Genomic DNA, 16,508 nt, shown 5'->3' with positions numbered 1-16,508 from the left:
ATTACAGATATAAGAGGATATTGTAAACAACTTTGTATATTTCATCTAAATTTTCAAATTTATCACTATAAACTCCTAGAAGACTGCACCTTATCTAAAATAACACTCAAAACTGACTTTAAAAGAAAGAGAAAATCTGAATAGATCCATAATCATTAAATAAATTGAGCCAGTGATCAGAAATCTTCCCAAAAAGAAAACTTCATGGTCATGTGGCTTTCAGGTAGTTCTGTCAAATATTCAAAGAGGAAATAATTCCAGTCTTACAAAACTTTTTTAGAAACAGAAAGAGGAAGACCTATCACTGACTTTATAGGTTAGCATAACCTTAATAATTAACTCATGAACACAGATGAAAAACACCTCAAATATATATACACATAAACACCCATACACACACGAATACATACACAGATATGCAAATGAAGTGTGTGTGTGTGCACGCACACACGATAACTAAATCCAGCAATGCATATAAGAATAATATATCATGAAAGATTGGAGTTTACCCTAGGAATGCAAGGGTACTTCAGAAAACTGATTAACTTAATTTAACATCTCAAAGATGGAAAAAAAACCATATGATCATCTCAACAGATGCAGTAGTATAAAGTAACTTTGTTAACTTGATAAAGGGTATTTATAAAACACCTTCAGCAAATACCATACTTACTGATGAAACACTGAGAGTGTTCCCCTTGAAATCAGAAACATGGGCAGGAAGTCCACTATTATCACCTCCAGTCAACACTGCACAACAAATCCCAACAAGCACAGTAAGACACGGAAAATACATAAAAACTGAAAAGAAACAAAACTTTACTACTCATAGAGATATGATTGCATAACAGAAAAATATGAAAGAAGCCAGAAATATATCACTAGAATTAAGTGTTTTTGGCAAGGTTGCTGAACACAAATCAATTGGGTTTTCTAAGCACCAGCAATAGACAATAAAAAAAAAAAAGATAGTTACAATGGCAAAAAATGCAAAGTATCTAGGAAAATCTATAAATAATACCTGTAAACCCACTGTGTGAAAAGTATAAAATTTAATTGAAAGACAATAAAGACCTAAATAGATATGTCGTGTTCAAGGACTGGAGACTCTGTATCATAAAGATGAAATGTCCCCAAGGTGATCTTAGAGATTCAATGAAATCCCAATCAAATTCATGAAAGTTTTGTGAAACTTAACTAGCTTATTCTAAAATTTATATGAAAATACCAGGGCCACAAATAGCCACGACAATTGTTAAGAGTGGGCAAGTGACTAGCTCTTAGAAATACTCATTTCTTATAAAGTTATAGTAATTTAGGCCATGATGTAAGGGTATGGTGATGGACAGAAAGCCTAATTGAACAGAAAGAGCCCAGAACCAACCTCTCCATGTATGGGATCTGATGGATGGAGTGGTTCTGCAGATCAGTGGGTAAAAATATGGACTATATTGTAAGGTGATGCTGGAAAAGTGTATACAATCCTTGCCTCACGGCACTATAAAAAGCTCTTCCAGTTAGGTTAAAGACCTAACTAGGAAAAGCGAAGCTATATATGAGGTATTCAGAAGACAATATAGAACAATAGCTTTAAGCCCTCTTTCCTTAATATAAGGTTATAAATCAATAATAAAAAGTAGAATCCATAAAGGGAAAAAATTAAAGTTAATTTTTATTAATGAAAAAGTACCATCAAGAATGGGAAAAAACAAGCCACATCCTGGGAGGAGATAGTTAACCAATAAGAACTGGTTATGTGATGAATTCCTATGAACTGATAGAAATGGGCAAAAAGACTGAAATGCAAATTGTAATTATAATTCATGCCTAAGGCCTACTAGATTAGCAAGAATTAATAAACCTAACAAAATTATTGCCAAGGATGCAAAATGAACTGTCTCACAGTGCTGAAGATAGTCCACTTTGGAAAGGAAACAGAATGTACACACAACTGATGACCCAACATTATTACTAAAGAAATTCTTGTACACTGACACATATATAGTCGGGAAAACTAAGAAAGACAAATGAAAAATTATCATAGAAATCAGAATGGTTACTATTATGGGGGGTGAGGGTTTGTGATTAAGAAGGGGCACACAGAGGCCTTTCACTGACAATGTTCTTTATCTCACTCTGGGTAGCTGTTTGCTTTATTACTCTTTAAATTACACAATTACATGTTATATTTTCTGTATTTATGGTATTTTGCAACAGAAAAAAATTATCACATTTTCATTTAAATTTTGATAATAAAATACTTTATTGGTACCATTAATGTCAAAGCCACAGTATGTTTCCATTGCTTAGCTTCCATTTTTAAATTAAAGGCTAGTTTTTTTTTTTAAAAAGGAGAAAAGGTAAAATCACTTGATTCTGTCAAAAAACAAGATGCAACTTACCTTCGCAAATAATTAGGTTCTCTCAGTTTAAATACCAAAATTCACTGGTCTTCATAAAATAACTGTATATAAAGGAGACAATGGCCTAATAATTCTGTAGAGAACATTTTACACATCTTAAAAAAAAAGCCTAAATGCTACCCAACTTAAAACTTGTAAGAATAATTCATAAGAGTTACTGTAAAATGAATTCATGTAGCACCAAGAAATTTGGAATTTATATTTCAGATGATACGATTTACTGAGTAAAAAGTAATGACTTTTCTTCTGTGAATTTTCAGGGGTTTATATACAAATAGGAAGGATACAATATAGGTCCCTTTTAAAAGCCAAATCAAAATCTATGCATGCCTTTCACCTTATCTCCAATTTCTGGATCGAGCAATTGACCGTATGGTAAAAGGTCCATGTGTGATAAATAACATAGTACAGTCCTATCTGAATATAACTTCTTATGCATCTTGTCTCATTAACATAATTTATACCTCAAGTAAAACAATATTCTATCTGCAAACAATACATTTCTCTAAAATATTCTGTAATTCAGATTTCCATTCAGATTACTTTCCCCTCCACCTCTTTTTGCAAATCAGTGTAATCTATGGTATACCTCATTAAATTGTTTTTCTTCAAGAAACTCTCTCTCAACTCAAAGTAGCATAACATTACAAATACAGATGTAGCATATATTAACATATTAGGGAAAAAAAGGATAATAAATATAACGGATTCAAGCTAAATGAGACAATGCAAAGCAAAAAACACACAAAAGCATGCTATGTTCATCTATTCTGAACCACTATAAGAAGGCCCTGGTAGCACCTGGCTCATGTAAACGGATGTTCCCAGATATCACCTGCTCTCCAACATAAGTAAATGTTCTAGTAAAGACATTTCCATGTTTGTTTACTTAAAACAATCCATAGCAACTGTGACTACTAATCCAGAACATGATAACACATTATAGTTTTAATCATGAGTCATAGATTCTAACCTAAGTATTTTCACTATTACTCATTTGTTTAATACCAGACATTCAGGGAGCTAAGCAACATTAAGCGTTTTTATTTCTGATTTCTTTTGATTGATTCTGAATTTCAGATGTGTCATTTAGTCATCCTCTGCTTCAGTGAAAAGGTTTCTTCAAGCAACTGACTAAAGGTCTTAATATAAAAGCAGGTTGACTCAGTGGTCAGCAGGTGAAGAACCCTTGTCCACACAACCCCTCCATAACACTCTGTCCTCTGTGCAGGACTGGATGCTCCTGACGCACCCTGAGCACAACACATTCCATCCCTCAACCCAGATGCAACCCGGGCACATCAGAACGTGGGTGCAGGGTAGAAACGACCTCAAAACTACTTTTGGGGCAAACACCAGATTTCAATTTGTCAGTGATTCCAAAGTATGGTATTCTCACAAAACAGGCTTTGCACTGAAACACTTGCTTTTTCTTCCCATATCAAGTTAAACTGCTTAAAGTAAAGTAATGCCAGAAAGAACACAAAAAATAAGCATGTCTTCTCTGAAAGAGGCACTGCATCTGGAATTGGAATTAAGGCTAAAAAAATAGTGCTGGTTTGTGGTTCAGACTAGTGTGCCAATGATGACATTAACCAACAGCTTCACTATTTGTCCTGTATGCCTGTTTGTGAAGATGGGTCTCTATCTCCTCCCTGAAGACCAGCATTCCCAGGTGCGAGTGAGAAGCCTCGTTCATGGCTTTGGACTGGATGCACATACGGTACTGCTCGGGGGTCAATTCATCAGCACAGCGTTTCTCATGCCAGAGGTGGAAAAGACCAGGAACCGGAGTCCGAATCACAATCAGGTCACCATGTAAGTATTTTCGATAAAGATGAACATCTTCTCCACCCCAACCTTTTACTTCCATGTCGAATCCACCTGCAGGATTAAAATGGACTGTACGTAACTGTCTGACAGCTAGAGCACAGTCAGACCTGATAAGGATCAAGATGTTCTGCTTCAAATGACATGGCATGGTATAGCCTAAAGACACCTCATGGAGAAGACTGACATCCTGGTTTGGAAGTCAGTTAGGAGCAGACATCTAGGAGCGCAGGGTCTGTTGTCCAGAGTATCAAAATGAGATTAAATATTTGAGAATGCTTTGTAAACGTCAAAGTTATATAGAAAATCTGGAGAAAATCAAAGGAGAAGGAAATATAAATCACCCATAATCTCACCACCCTTATTATAATTAACATAATTATCCTTTGAGACGTAAGTTTTTCTGGGTCACAGAAAATTTTCAAGAGGAGAAAAGAGAAGAAATGTCTAAGCTGAACATATACATTTGAGAATGGGCACACAGATGATTTAAAGCCACAGGAATGGATGAAATTACTGAAGGAGTTTAGAAAGAAAATAGGGCTCGGGTCTAAATCCTAAGTAAGTAATGCCAACATCTACAGGTTAAACATGCAGAGAAAGATAAGTCAGCAAAAGAGTCTGACAAATGGCACCAGAGGATGGAGAAAATTCTGGAGATCAAGCTATCAGAATAGTCAAACGAAGAAAGTGTCGTGAAGAAGAAATGGTCATGTGTGTGCTGCTCAGTTAAGAGCTTAAAAAGACCCAGGTAGACCTGGAAACATACATGTTATTTATAATCTTACCTACTAGAACAATTCTGATGCAGTGATGGGGCAAATGGATAACTGGAATGGGTAAACACATGAAACAGGAGAAAAAGTTGAGACTATTTTCAAACTGGCTTAAGCTGAACAATGAACTTTCTAAAGAAGCATGGAGAACCTAAACCATTTGGAGTTTTCTGAAAAACTAGAAAAGATTTTTAAAAACTGAGAACAAACTAATTCTTTAGGAGCTAGGTTTCCAAATTATGTCTTCTGTCAAATAATTATATGCCACTTAATTTCACCCTTGAAGGATGACAATAATCCTGAGCTCTCTGAAAAGTATTACTTTAAATAGTCACAGCCTTACTAATACACACTATGTATAATACGTCTTGGTTCTTCTTCCTTGTAGATATCAGTTGTTCAAATATTAGAGATGGTGTAGATACTTAACATAAATGGGAGACTTCCAGTTTCTGGTCCAGCACAAACAGAGCTTAGAAGTCATTTCATCCTACCAAAAAGTAAAAAAAACGAACTGAAAAATGTACAACTCTTCTCAGATCCCTCAGAGAAATAAGGTCACAGAGCAAATGGCTACCTCCAAATTGGAGAGACAGGCAGGTAAAACAGAATCACAAGTATCAGAGCAGAAACCTACCAATAGAAATCTCCAGGGGAACTACTGGGGTAAGGTGGCGGTGGGCAGAGTGGGGTGAAAATCTGAACTGTAAATGACGGAGAGTTGAAAATTTCAGGCGGCCCAGTCATAGGAAGGTCCCTATACTCCTTTAGGAGCTCTAGCAAAACTGTGACAACTGGAGCAAAATCCCCTAGTGCTTTCAGCAGGGCAGTGGAAAGTGATCATTTTGAAACAAGCCAGAGAGAACACTTTATTCTTCTTAACAAAACCTGCCATTAGGAGAAACTATTTTACCTGAGTCGAATCTACCTGGGGGAAGGACATACCCAACTCTAGCCCACTCTATCCTGTTCCACCTTAGGTTGGGGCAGTGTCTGAGAAACACTTGTGAAGACATATAATCTCACTTCAAGGACTGAGGCCTAATCACAGGTATATAGAATTTCCTTTTCCTACACTTCACCACCGATTACTAAAGGCCTTGCCCCATACATTATGTTCAGCTATGAAGAGAAAATGAGGCATACTAAAAGACAAAAAACGATTGAAGACATAGAGCAAGTATCAGAACCAGACTCAGATATGGCAGGGGTATTGAAATTATCAGCCTGGGAATTTAAAACAACTAATTGATATGCTAAGGACTCTATTGGGAAAAGCAAGAACAGATGGGTAATGTAAGCAGACTGAGAGCTTCTAAGAAAGAATAGAAAAGAAATGCTAAAGATAAACAATGTAACAAAGGAAGAATGCCTTTGTACTGGCTGAGGAAAGAATCTCTGAACTTGAGGACACATCAATAGAAACTTCCAAAACTGAAAAGGCAAACCTAAAGAAGACTGGGAGAAAAAACAGATCAGAACAGAATTTCTAAGAACTGTGGGACAACCACAAAAGGTATAACGTATGTGTAATGGGAATATCAGAAGGCAAGGAAAGGGAGAAAGGAATAGAAGCTCCACAATGAAAGAGGCCAAATTCCAAACAAGCGCTGAGAGGATTGGGACTCCCTTTCTCATCCAGCTTATAGTTATAAGGTAGACGCTCCATTCCAGAAGGGAGTGGGACTGCTCTTCCCCTACCCCATAAGGTAGGGATGCCACTCTGAGAGAAGGGTGCCACTGTCTTCACCCCCCCCCCCCCCCCGCTCTGGAGGAGAGGCTCAGAGATTTTTTTCCCCAGGGGAGGAGGCAGTACATGAGAACAAACTGCTTCAAAGCTCGACCCAAAGAAACTGACTTTATTTGAAACAGTGTGCAGAAGTTCAAGCCTAACAGGGCTCTTGAAAATAATGGAGATTTTGGTGGTAAGCAATTCAGAGGAAGCTGATAGCTCCATTAGAGCAATAAGCTAAAACGTAGGCCAGTTAGTTTACTGGAGAGAAACAGGGAAAGAGACAGCTAAGAAGAGCCCTTTTGAGGTCTGAACAAAACTCAAAGATTTGCCTCAAAAACTACCTTGCAAAAGGGTTCAATTTAACTGGGTCAGACTGTGGAGCAATTTATGCCCCAGAGCCCTGTCAAAAACAAGAGTGCAAACCAGTGAGCAATTAGTGGAGTCTAACAGATGGGAGTTACCAACAGAGGCACAGAAACAGTAAAAGAGAGCTCTACTAAATTCATGTCATCCCAGGGTGACTGTGCACATGTCCTAAGGAGTGACAGGAGAGGCTTCATATTGCTGGGGAGTGGAGGGAGGGTGGGGAGTTAAAATTCATTAACATAGTAAAGCTAAGTCAATAAATAAACAAGCAGAAAACAGAACAAAAAACAAACCCTGGAGGCAGGGGGGGAATTCAATATCCAGACTTGCCACAATAGATTAACTAAGATGTTCAGTTTGCAAGAAAGAAATTAGGAGGCATGTTAATAAACAGAAAAGTGTGACCTGTATACCAGAAAAAAAGTAGGCAACAGAAACTGTGAGAGGGCCTAGATGTTGGTTTTTACAAAAATTCCAAAACAACCATTATAAATATGTTCAAAGAATTAAAGAATTACACTTAAAGAGAAGGTAAGATAACAATTTCTCATCAAATGGGGAATATTAATTTGATGGGGAAGTCATCATATATATAACATATATATAGATATGTATATATAGAGAGAGAGACCGAGAGTGCCAAATGGAAATTCTGGAGGTAAAAAAGTACAATTTAAATAAACAACTCATTAGAGCAGCTCAACAGAAGATCTGATCTAACAAAGAATCAACAAACTTGAAGACAGATCAACTGCGATTATGTAATCCAAAGAACAGAGAAAAAAAGAATAATGAAAAATGAACAATCCCAGAGAAATGTGGGACACCATTAACTGCACCAACACAGATCAAACAGGAATATGAAGAGAAAATAATGAGAAAGGAGCAGTGAGAAGTAACACAGGTTAGAAGGCAATGATGTATACTCGCTGTTTCATTAAGCCAGAAGTAAGGGAAAAGGGCATTAGTTTCATTTAATAGTCTTTTCATTGCTATTTGCTGATTTTCCATGATTCAAATGTTACAATAATAAAGAGACAAGGTGGAGGAATTTCCAAAACAAATGCATGATTTAAAAATGAATGTAAGACAGACCTAAAAAGTACATAAAATATATTCTATTATAAAATATAAAAAATAAATATATATGTATGTATGTTATATATGTATAACATACACGCATAAATATATAAATATTTTTATATGCTGTGGAAATGTAGCCACTGACTGATTAGGAGACATGGAATCAAGTTTCAGCCTGCTTTATTTTTTATTCTGTGAGAGAGAGAGAGAGAGAGAGAGAGAAGGAGGGAGGGAGGGAGGGAGGGAAAGCGAGCGTGCACAGGAGGGGGAGAGACAGAAACCCAAGCAGGCTTTGTACTGTCAGCACGGAGCCTGATGTAGGGCTCAAACTCACGAAGCAAGATCATGACCTGAGCTGATATCAAGAGTCAGACAATTCACTGACTGAGCCACCCAAGTGCCCCTTCAGCCTGCTTTCTTAAACTGTACTCTGACAATCTATTTTTTGCTGGGTAAGGCTGAAGCCAGAGTGGGGGCAGGGGGCTTAGACCAGATTCTTCAGGGTCATCTCTGGCTTCAAGGAATGCATGATTAAGCCAGTGACTATAAGTCCCCCACTCTAACTTCAATCAGAGCTAGAAAGACCAGTTGTCTTTTCATTTGTTTTTTGAATACTAGGATTTCCATAAGAGTTAACAGATAATTAAAGAGGGGTTTCATCTCTAAATAAAAAAACGCCAAAGCCCCTGGACTAGATACTCTAATATTACTTCCAGATGTAATAATCCATGAGCACAACACCAAAGTTATGTAGAGATCTTTTGTAAGAGCATTCAAAACAACTGCAAATATTGGTAACAAGACAAACCGATGTTTTTAAAAACCAGTGTTTGATTTTCAAGAAACAAGTAAATATTCTGTTACACCTTCATCTTTATGATCTCATTTTTGCCACTCAGAGACATTATTATAAACTTTGCCTTTCACATCTCCAGACTCCTTTTTTAGCCAATCTCAGACATTCATAATTTAATAGGAAAACACTCGATTCTCAGACCTTTAGAAAATGCCATAAGGCCCTACAGTAAACATGTATAGTCCTATTCTTAAATGTAAGATACACTTACCAATGGTCAGGAAATCTGATCGATACTGACAAGTCATTCCAAAGCCAAAATCTCGCCAAAAGCCAGAATCCTTTTTGTGAACCTTTGGTTAAAAAAAAGAAATTCAATTTAATCCCTCCAGACCTAGGTTTCAATCAACAATGAAAAAAATTAACATACTTTCCAAATAATAATTTTTCCTATCGCTTATGTGACTGAAAATGGATCACATGCATTTATATTATTAAATCCTTACAAAACCAACAAAAAAACAGTACTCTACATGAGCAAAGGATTCTTGCCATATTTAATTTACCCGAATTCAAGCCCTTACAAGGTGCAAGCTGAAGTTACTAGTAAACAGTATGGTGTCTGAGCTCAAAGGAGCTTACATTCTCTTCTGGGAGGGTAACAGTTGCACAAACACATACTGTAATACAATATAATTACTTCTACACAGATCTTATTTGGTGCCTACTCAGCATTTATTCCTTGCCCCTTTCCTGACTGTACACACTTTTGCTCTGGTAATTCTCTGGCCTCATGTAGCCCATGAGCTTCAAGGAAGCTCCTTCCACCTGCAGCTTCAGACTGGGCCATGACTACTCTTTACCAGTGGCACACTGTCACCCCACTAATTGGAGGAATTGGTTCACTAACAGGAATCAGACAAAATTCAGGACAACATGGCAAAAGAAAAGGGTTGTTGGGAACTCTGGAAGACAAAGCCCCTTCGTTCCTCCGAGAGAGCTACTAGAAAAGACACTTGCTTTTTTTGAATGGTATAGGGCAGGAGTCAGCAAACTACAGCCTCCAGGCTAAATCTGGCCTGCTGCCTGTTTCTGAAAATAATTTCATCGGAATATAGCCACACTCATTTGTTTACAAACTGTCTATGCATATTTTCATGGTACAGTGGCATAGCTGAGCAGTTGCAATAGGAATTTAACTGTATGGTCCGGAAAGCCCAAGATATTTTCTACATGGCTCTTTACAGAGTAAGTTTGACAACGCCTCAAGTAGGGGTGGACATGAAGCTTGGAACTGCTGCACTCCTTCTCTATCACATAGGAGACCAGTTTTAAAATGAAGCTGTCACCACTAAAGTCCAAGCAGAGAAAGAAAAAGAAAAGCAGGGCTTTGATGATATAGAGCCCCAGAATCAAGTAAACGTTGAACCTCGATAAACCTTCTTTATTTTATTCATGTATTCAACAAGTATTTGAATCCATTAGACACAGTACTAGGAGCTGGGACACAGCAGTATGAATAGAGCAGTATGAATAGACTCTGCCATCACAGAGTCTCTGTTTTAATGGAAAGATAGCAAATAAATCTATATCTCAGGTGGTAACACATGCTAGGAAAAAAATGCAGTAGGACAATGGGAGAACATGAGAGAGAGAAAGCCTATTTTGCCATAAGGGGCTTCTCTGAGGAGATAATGTTTGAGCAGAGACTGTAATGAAATACTGAAGTGAGCTGTGCAAATATCTAAAGGAGATCATTCCAGGTAAAGAGGGTAACATGTACAATGGCTTGGAGGCAGTAAGTGAATGACTAAGGCAAGAGTAGAGAAAACAAGGGCAAGAGCAGAAGAATGAGGCCCTGCAGACAAGAACAGGCTATTAACATTTTAAAAGATAACTGGTATTACATGATTTTTGTATGTATATGGTAATGATCCATAAGAGGCAAATGTTAGGATAGGAGACAGTGAAGGATGGCGGGGATGAGAGTCCTTGTTTAGGCATGAGGGATAAGCTCTAGTTCAACAGAAAAGGACAGGCTAGGCTTATGAGGGTCACGGGGAATTTGTCCACTGGGAATGGGGAGAGGCTGAGAGATCTCATGACACAGTAAAGAAGAATGTCTGACCACTCCTCTAAGTGAAAAATGAAGCAAGATATTTGGAGAGGGAGGAGTGGTGAGGAGTGCTGGGAGGCACGAGAAGGACAGTGTGGCTGGCTTGGAGGACAGACAGCAGGTAGACTATGGTCAGGAGCAGAACGTTAGGGCAGCCATGGAACCCTGAGGCCTATGGTCATATATTTAAAGCAATGGCCCTATAGTGGGGCTGTGTTTCTTGCCCTCCACATTCACTGCTCAGGGGCCTGGGTGAGAGTTGCCCTTAACCAGGCTGGGGTTTTAAGAGAAAACATTGGGAGGAGGGATGAAGGAGGTGAGTATAACAAGAAGGCTATGGATAATGACTGACTATGGAGTCTGAGTTGGGTAAGGAGAGATGTAAGGATACGGACATGAGGAGGATGACAGAAAAGAAAGATCTCATCCAGCGTGCCAGGTTCTGAAACAGCTTTCTAGAAGAAATGAAGTTGGAGCTGGGATCTGAGAGAGAAGCAGGAGTTAGCCAAGTGAAAGTTGCAGACAAAAGAACAGGTTGTGCAAAGATCCAGAGATGGGAGAGAGCACTGTGGGTGAAGGATGGTGGGACCACATGAGAGACAGAAGTAGAAGTGACCACAAATCTAGGCCAGGGCTCAGCAAACGTCTGCAACACAATGGGCAGTAAATATTTTGGGCTCCGCAGAACACAGAGGTCTGTCACAACTATTCAACTTTGCCACTGTAGTGTGAAAGCTGTCATTGACAATAAGTAACCAAATGAGCTGCTGTGTTCCAATAAACTTTATTTATGGCCACTGAAATTTGTATTTCATATCATTTTCATCTGCCATGAAGTATTATTTCAAAAATATTTTCCAACCACTCTTCACCCCTGGGCCAGAGAAAATTAGGCAGCAGGCTGTTTGGGCAGCAGGTTGTAGACTGCTGACTCCTGGTTTAAGGGATCCACAGGCCTCATCAGAAAGAATGGGGTACCTGGTCACATGTTTTGGCTTCTTCCTAATGGCAATGGAAATTTCCCTGAAGAGTCAGGGCAGAAGGAGTAACGGATCAGATGACATTTTTGAAAGATCACTCTGGTTACAGTGTAGAGAAGAGATATAAAAGGGGACAAGAAGGGAGGCTGGTTAAAGAGGCACCAGTTATAATCTAGGAATGGGAAGCCTAGTTTTAGACTATCATGGTATGTTCAGAAAGAAAAAATTGCATGGAGGTAAAAAAGATTGAGTACAAAAACTGACAAGTTAGCAAGTGACTAAATGGGCAGGAGTAAGGGTGAGAGGGAAGGATCAACCAAGAGTGACAGCAGGCTGCTGTCCTGAACAATGGTAGTACCATCCCCCAAGAGTGGGGGCACTAGGGAAAGGGCCAGCCCAGAGCAGAACAATGCAGAGCTGGGTTCTGGATAATGAATGTGAGTGATCTGTAAGCCACATGGGAATTACTGCTTATCTATAGAGGAGGCAAATCTTGAGGGGAGTGAGGAGAGTCTGAAAAAGCTGCTGTGTGGAATAGGAGAACTGGCTGGAAACAGAACAAGGCAGCAACTGAGGACTCAGCTTAAGTTGGAGCTAATATGTGAGGTATGCATTTTCCTTTTTTTTTTTTTTTTTTGCAGGAGAGGGGCTTCTTCCCCTTCTAGAATGTAAAGCTCCTAGACAGCAGGAATTTTTGTTGATTTTGATCACTGCCATATCTGTAGCACCTAGAACAACATGTGGCACATGGTAGGCTCTCAATAAACATTGGTTAAATGAATAAATAAATTTATAGAGGCATAATTTCTGTGGCAAAACCAGGCTCTAATATTCTTATCTCCTTAGTCAAAACAAAAGTATTAAAACAAAACACTCACTTTGACATTTCTACTCCATGACAATTCTGATTTTACAAATATTATGACTTCCTTTATAACTTAACTTCTTTTAAAAATCTCCAGTTATCAGATTCGGGGAAAGAAGTCATTGGTTTTGTTTGATTTTTAAACCACCACATTTCCACTGTCAATAATCCCTGGTTATTCATATTTATTTTATTTTTATCTGTCCCTCTCCTAAGCATGTGGGGGACACAGCTATCCACATTATAACCTATATCTCTAGCCCTCAGTGCCTCACAGGCTGCCAGGTTCAAGAATCCATGTGGCAACCTGACACCTTCCCTTGAGGATCTAATCGACCAACATGTTCAGGTTGACCTCTTTATCTCTCCTCTTGCCATTCTTGTCTTTTTCCTACTCCTCACATCTTGTCCACCAGCAAGTTCTGTCAGCCAAATCACACCCAAACCGTTCTCCACAATCACCATCCTTACTCAAGCCACAGTCACCTCCCTGGTCCGCTGCAAAAGCCCAACTGGCTCTTTGCAGCAGGAGCCACACAATCCATTCTCCATAGAATCAAAACCTCCCAAGGCTTTCTATCACACTTACCCTAAACTCCTTAGTGTTAACAAGCTCTACGTGACTGGCTCAGCTTTGTGCCCTACTGCCCACTGTGCTCCAGCCGCCTTAGGAAACCCACTAGTGTCTCCTTCTGCCTGCAACTGCTTTTCCCCAGTAAGGGTAGCAGGTTCCTTCCTGTTACTTGGATGGCCTCTCCTACAGCCCAATCTCAGAAAGGTCTTTCTGACCAAGCACACCACAGAAACCACCTAATCACTCTTCACAACTCAGCCTATTTTAATGATCTGTATGGTATTTATTAATTGACTTTATCTTCCATCTCCTCCTACCAGAATAAATATTCCTGTGAATGGTAACCATGTCTATATGGTTCCAGGTGCTGGGGTTCCAGCGGTGAATAATGGCTGGTATAGCATGAACCCTACTGGATGAATTAATATAACAGAGGCAGTTTGTGCACTGGGTAAGAGTGGAGACACATGGCCCAGCCTTCTGGCCCCAACCCTGCCAGGCCCGTGGGCAGGCACTCAATCACCATACAGCTGTGTCCTTGTCTGTAAAACCGGGGTAAAAATAGCACCTACTTCAGAGGTTGTAAGAAGGATTAAATGAGTTAACATGTATGAAAAACAGAACAGTACCTTACACAGAGAAAAGGGTACGTAAAAAAATAGCCATCATTAACATTAAAGTATCATCTAAAAAGATACACCATTTCCCGTTTTTTAAAAATTTTATTTTGATGTAATCTCTACACCCAACGTGGGTCTTCAACTCATAATCCTGAGACCAAGAGTCACATGCTCTTCTGACTGAGCCAGCCAGGTGCCCCCATTCCCCACTTTTTAAACTTTATATTTTCCGCTACATTTACACTGCTGTATATATCTACATTTCATGAACATTTTCCTTTAGGTACATATTCACCACTGTAGGTACTATAATTCAATTTATTATTTATCATTAGAGTTTTACTTGCTTTCAATGTTGTCAATATTATTATGTGAATTGCTACTCCAGAGCTCTGCTTCCTCAGGAGAGAATCCTGGGAGTGGAGATTACTGGATCAGAGAGATGAACCTGTTTGAAAACTCCTGGCCCAGGGAGCTTGCCTGCATTCCTACACCACTGCAGGGATGGGAGACTTCCATCCTGCCGGCCTCACTTGCATGGCTGTTTTAAACAGTGATTTTACAGCAGCAAAAAAGTTTCGCACTGCTGTTTTAATTTATTCTTCGTAAGTTTACTATTTAAATATGTTTATTGTGAATTATTACCAACTGTCTTTTAATCATTTTTTTCTATTGGTGTATTTCCTACTTACTTTGAATATTAAGGAGATAATATTACACATTAAGGAGAGCAAGCTTTTGTCTTACTTTAAGTGGGGAGACTGAAGTTTAGAAAGGGTAACTTGCAAAGGTTACAAAGGAGCGAAGCTAGAGCTTGAAGTGGAAGCACTTAAACTTATCTTTCTGCATAACATCTAGAATGAACCTACATTCAAACTATTCTTTTCCCACATCTTCCCAAACCAGACAAGAATATTAGTATGCTTTTATATTTCTCTTCACCCTCATATGTTGACTCCATTTGGCACTTTTTTTATCAAGTAATTTTTTTATAAATAATTTTTTTTTTGTTTTGGAGTAATTTTACGTTTATAGAAAAGTTGCAAAGCAGCAGAGAGAGTTCTCATATACTTCTCATCTAATTCTTTTTTTTAAATTTTTTTTTTTTCAACGTTATTTATTTTTGGGACAGAGAGAGACAGAGCATGAATGGGGGAGGGGCAGAGAGAGAGGGAGACACAGAATCGGAAACAGGCTCCAGGCTCTGAGCCATCAGCCCAGAGCCCGATGCGGGGCTCGAACTCACGGACCGCGAGATCGTGACCTGGCTGAAGTCGGACGCCTAACCGACTGCGCCACCCAGGCGCCCCCTCATCTAATTCTAACTTCCCCTAAATGTTATTATCTTACATTGTTGTGGTACATTTATAAAAACTAAGAAATCAACACTGGTACATTACTATTAACTAAATTTGAGACTTTTGTTTGGATTCCACCAGTTTTTCCTTTAATGTCCTTTTTCTGTTCCAGGATCCAGTCTAAGGCACCAAACTGCATTTATCTGTTATGTCTCCTTGGTCTCCTGAGAACCTGTCACAGTTTCTTAGTTTTGTTTTTAACGACCTTGACACTTTTATTTTTTTTAGTAACCTCTACACCCAACGTGAACCTCGAACTCACGACCCCGAGATCAAGAATCATCTGCTCCTCTGAGCCAGCCAGGCACCCCTGATCTTGACAACTTTGAGGAGTACTGGTCAAGTATTTTGTAGAATACTGGTTTTGTCTGATGCTTTTCATGATTAGGGTTTTGGAGGGAAGGCCACAGAAGTGAAATGCCCTTCTTGCTACATCATATCAGGGGTGCCTAACAACCCTGGTAATGTTAGCCTTCATCACTTAGGGCTTAAGGTGGTGTCTACCAGGTTTCTCCCCTGAAAAGTTAGTTTTTCTCTTTCCATACTTGATTCTTTAGAAGTGAGTCACCTAGCTCCACCTACTGGAAAAGAAAATACCTACATAAGTTGTTTGGAATTCTGTAAGAAGACTGATCTCTTTCCCCTCATCTACTCTTATTTTATCTAAAGAGCTTGTCTACCCATTGATTATTATTTATCTACTTGCTCATTTATTAATTTTTTAAAATGTTTTTTTTTTTTGATGAGAGAGCGAGAGAACAGGGGAGGGGCAGAGAGAGAAGGAGACAGCATCTGAAGCAGGCTCCAGGCTCTGAGCTGCCAGCACAGAGCCCGATGCAGGGCTCGAACCCACAAACCGCGAGATCATGACCTGAGCCGAAGTCGGACGCTTAACCAACTGAGCCACCTAGGCGCACCTCCACTATTTATCTATACCAGTATGGGCTCAAGGATATTTATTTTATGCTTGGGGTTGCAATCCAGGA

General features: G+C 39.1%; 1 protein-coding gene across 1 annotated transcript in view; it reads right to left on the bottom strand.

Annotated features, from left to right (window-relative positions):
• Positions 1-2,232: 2,232 nt before the first annotated feature.
• CSGALNACT2 (chondroitin sulfate N-acetylgalactosaminyltransferase 2) overlaps positions 2,233-16,508 on the bottom strand; it is a 47,351-nt gene continuing 33,075 nt past the window's right edge. The window contains 2 exon segments of the mRNA XM_030334744.1: positions 2,233-4,307; positions 9,281-9,362. Coding sequence (XP_030190604.1) covers positions 4,015-4,307; positions 9,281-9,362 — 375 coding nt within the window. The 3' untranslated portion in view covers positions 2,233-4,014.

Source organism: Lynx canadensis, chromosome D2 (genome assembly GCF_007474595.2).
Source record: "Lynx canadensis isolate LIC74 chromosome D2, mLynCan4.pri.v2, whole genome shotgun sequence".
Lineage (NCBI taxonomy): Eukaryota > Metazoa > Chordata > Mammalia > Carnivora > Felidae > Lynx > Lynx canadensis.
The sequence above is the reverse complement of the archived record's forward strand: the minus strand, read 5'-3'. Positions and strand labels throughout refer to the sequence as shown.